The sequence below is a fragment of the Egretta garzetta genome, unplaced genomic scaffold, assembly GCF_000687185.1.
Source record: "Egretta garzetta isolate BGI_Z169 unplaced genomic scaffold, ASM68718v1 scaffold215, whole genome shotgun sequence".
Lineage (NCBI taxonomy): Eukaryota > Metazoa > Chordata > Aves > Pelecaniformes > Ardeidae > Egretta > Egretta garzetta.
Window position 1 is genome coordinate 5,483,360 of NW_009259719.1, and position 1,132 is coordinate 5,484,491.

At 62.2% G+C, this 1,132-nt stretch overlaps 1 protein-coding gene across 1 annotated transcript in view; it reads right to left on the reverse strand.

The window, feature by feature from the left end:
- SEMA3F (semaphorin 3F) overlaps positions 1-1,132 on the reverse strand; it is an 89,765-nt gene that overhangs the window by 88,590 nt on the left and 43 nt on the right. Inside the window, 2 exon segments of the mRNA XM_035894664.1 lie at positions 797-859; positions 1,028-1,132. The exon segment at positions 1,028-1,132 is cut by the window's right edge and continues 43 nt beyond it. Coding sequence (XP_035750557.1) covers positions 797-859; positions 1,028-1,096 — 132 coding nt within the window. The 5' untranslated portion in view covers positions 1,097-1,132.

Here is a 1,132-nt window from a genome sequence, read left to right on the forward strand (position 1 = left end):
ATTAAATGCTTCATCCCTGAGGTGTTGTGCTTTTCGTTTCTCCTGAGCACCGGTTCCAGGGCTGGATCAGGCGGATGAAGTTGCCGCACTCCCCCTGGGAAGTAAAGGAGGAGGTGCCAACCTCAGCAAGGGGACACGGGCACCCCCCTTCCCACTGCCTGCCAGCACTCACGCTGGGGCAGGCACTGTGGTGGGGGGCAGACACCATGCCCCTGGCATGGGGTAGGAGCTGGGGAAGGGAGGGAGCAAGCCAAGGAGCCAGGAAGGTGGGAGGTTGGCATGGGCCATGGCATGGCCCCATGGGTTGGGGTGGGACCATGGGTTGGCATGGTCATGGGTTGTCGTGGATCATGGGTTGACATGGGTCATGGGCTGGCATGAGTCATGGGTTGGCATGGGGCATGGGACAACGTGGGGCATGGGACAGCGTGGGGCACGGGACAGCGTGGGGCAGCTGTTGGCATGGGATGGCACAGGTCAGGGTTTGGCATGGGCCGTGAGCTGGCATGCCGGAGGGCCCAGCACTGGCTGGCAGGAGGAAGCAGCATGGGGAGCTCATCCTCTGGCTCGCCCATCAAGCTCTGGAGGGCCAGCACGGCTAGGACAGAAGGCATGGCAGGACACCTCAACACCTTGGAGTGCCACCCCATCCTGGCACAGCCTCAGGTGCTGCCGAGCTACAGGGCACCTGGGAGATGACTTTTCCAGAGTAGGACACAAGGACACAAATCCCCCTCCAGGGCTGCCCACCAACCCCCCCGTTGCTACCAGAAGGGTATTCATGGTGGCCACTCACGTTGCTGTTCTTGCCTGACAGGATGCACTCCTCAATCCTCTGCTGGGATGCGGGCCAGTGGATCTGTGGAGACAGCAGCCCAGGGGAGACGAGGGATCCCATCCAGCTCCACCTCTTCCCCACCACCACAAGCACCAATGATGCCCATCGAGCTCTTGCCCTGGCACCCAAAATGCCCCCCCAAGTGCCCAGTTGCCCCCCTTCCACCCACTCCCAGCAATGGCAGCTTACGATGAGGGGCTCGCGGTTGATGTCGTGGAGGTCCAGCGAGAGGACGTAGTCCTTGCTGCCCACGTACATGCGGTCGTGGTCCTCGTCTTTCGGACGGACGCGATA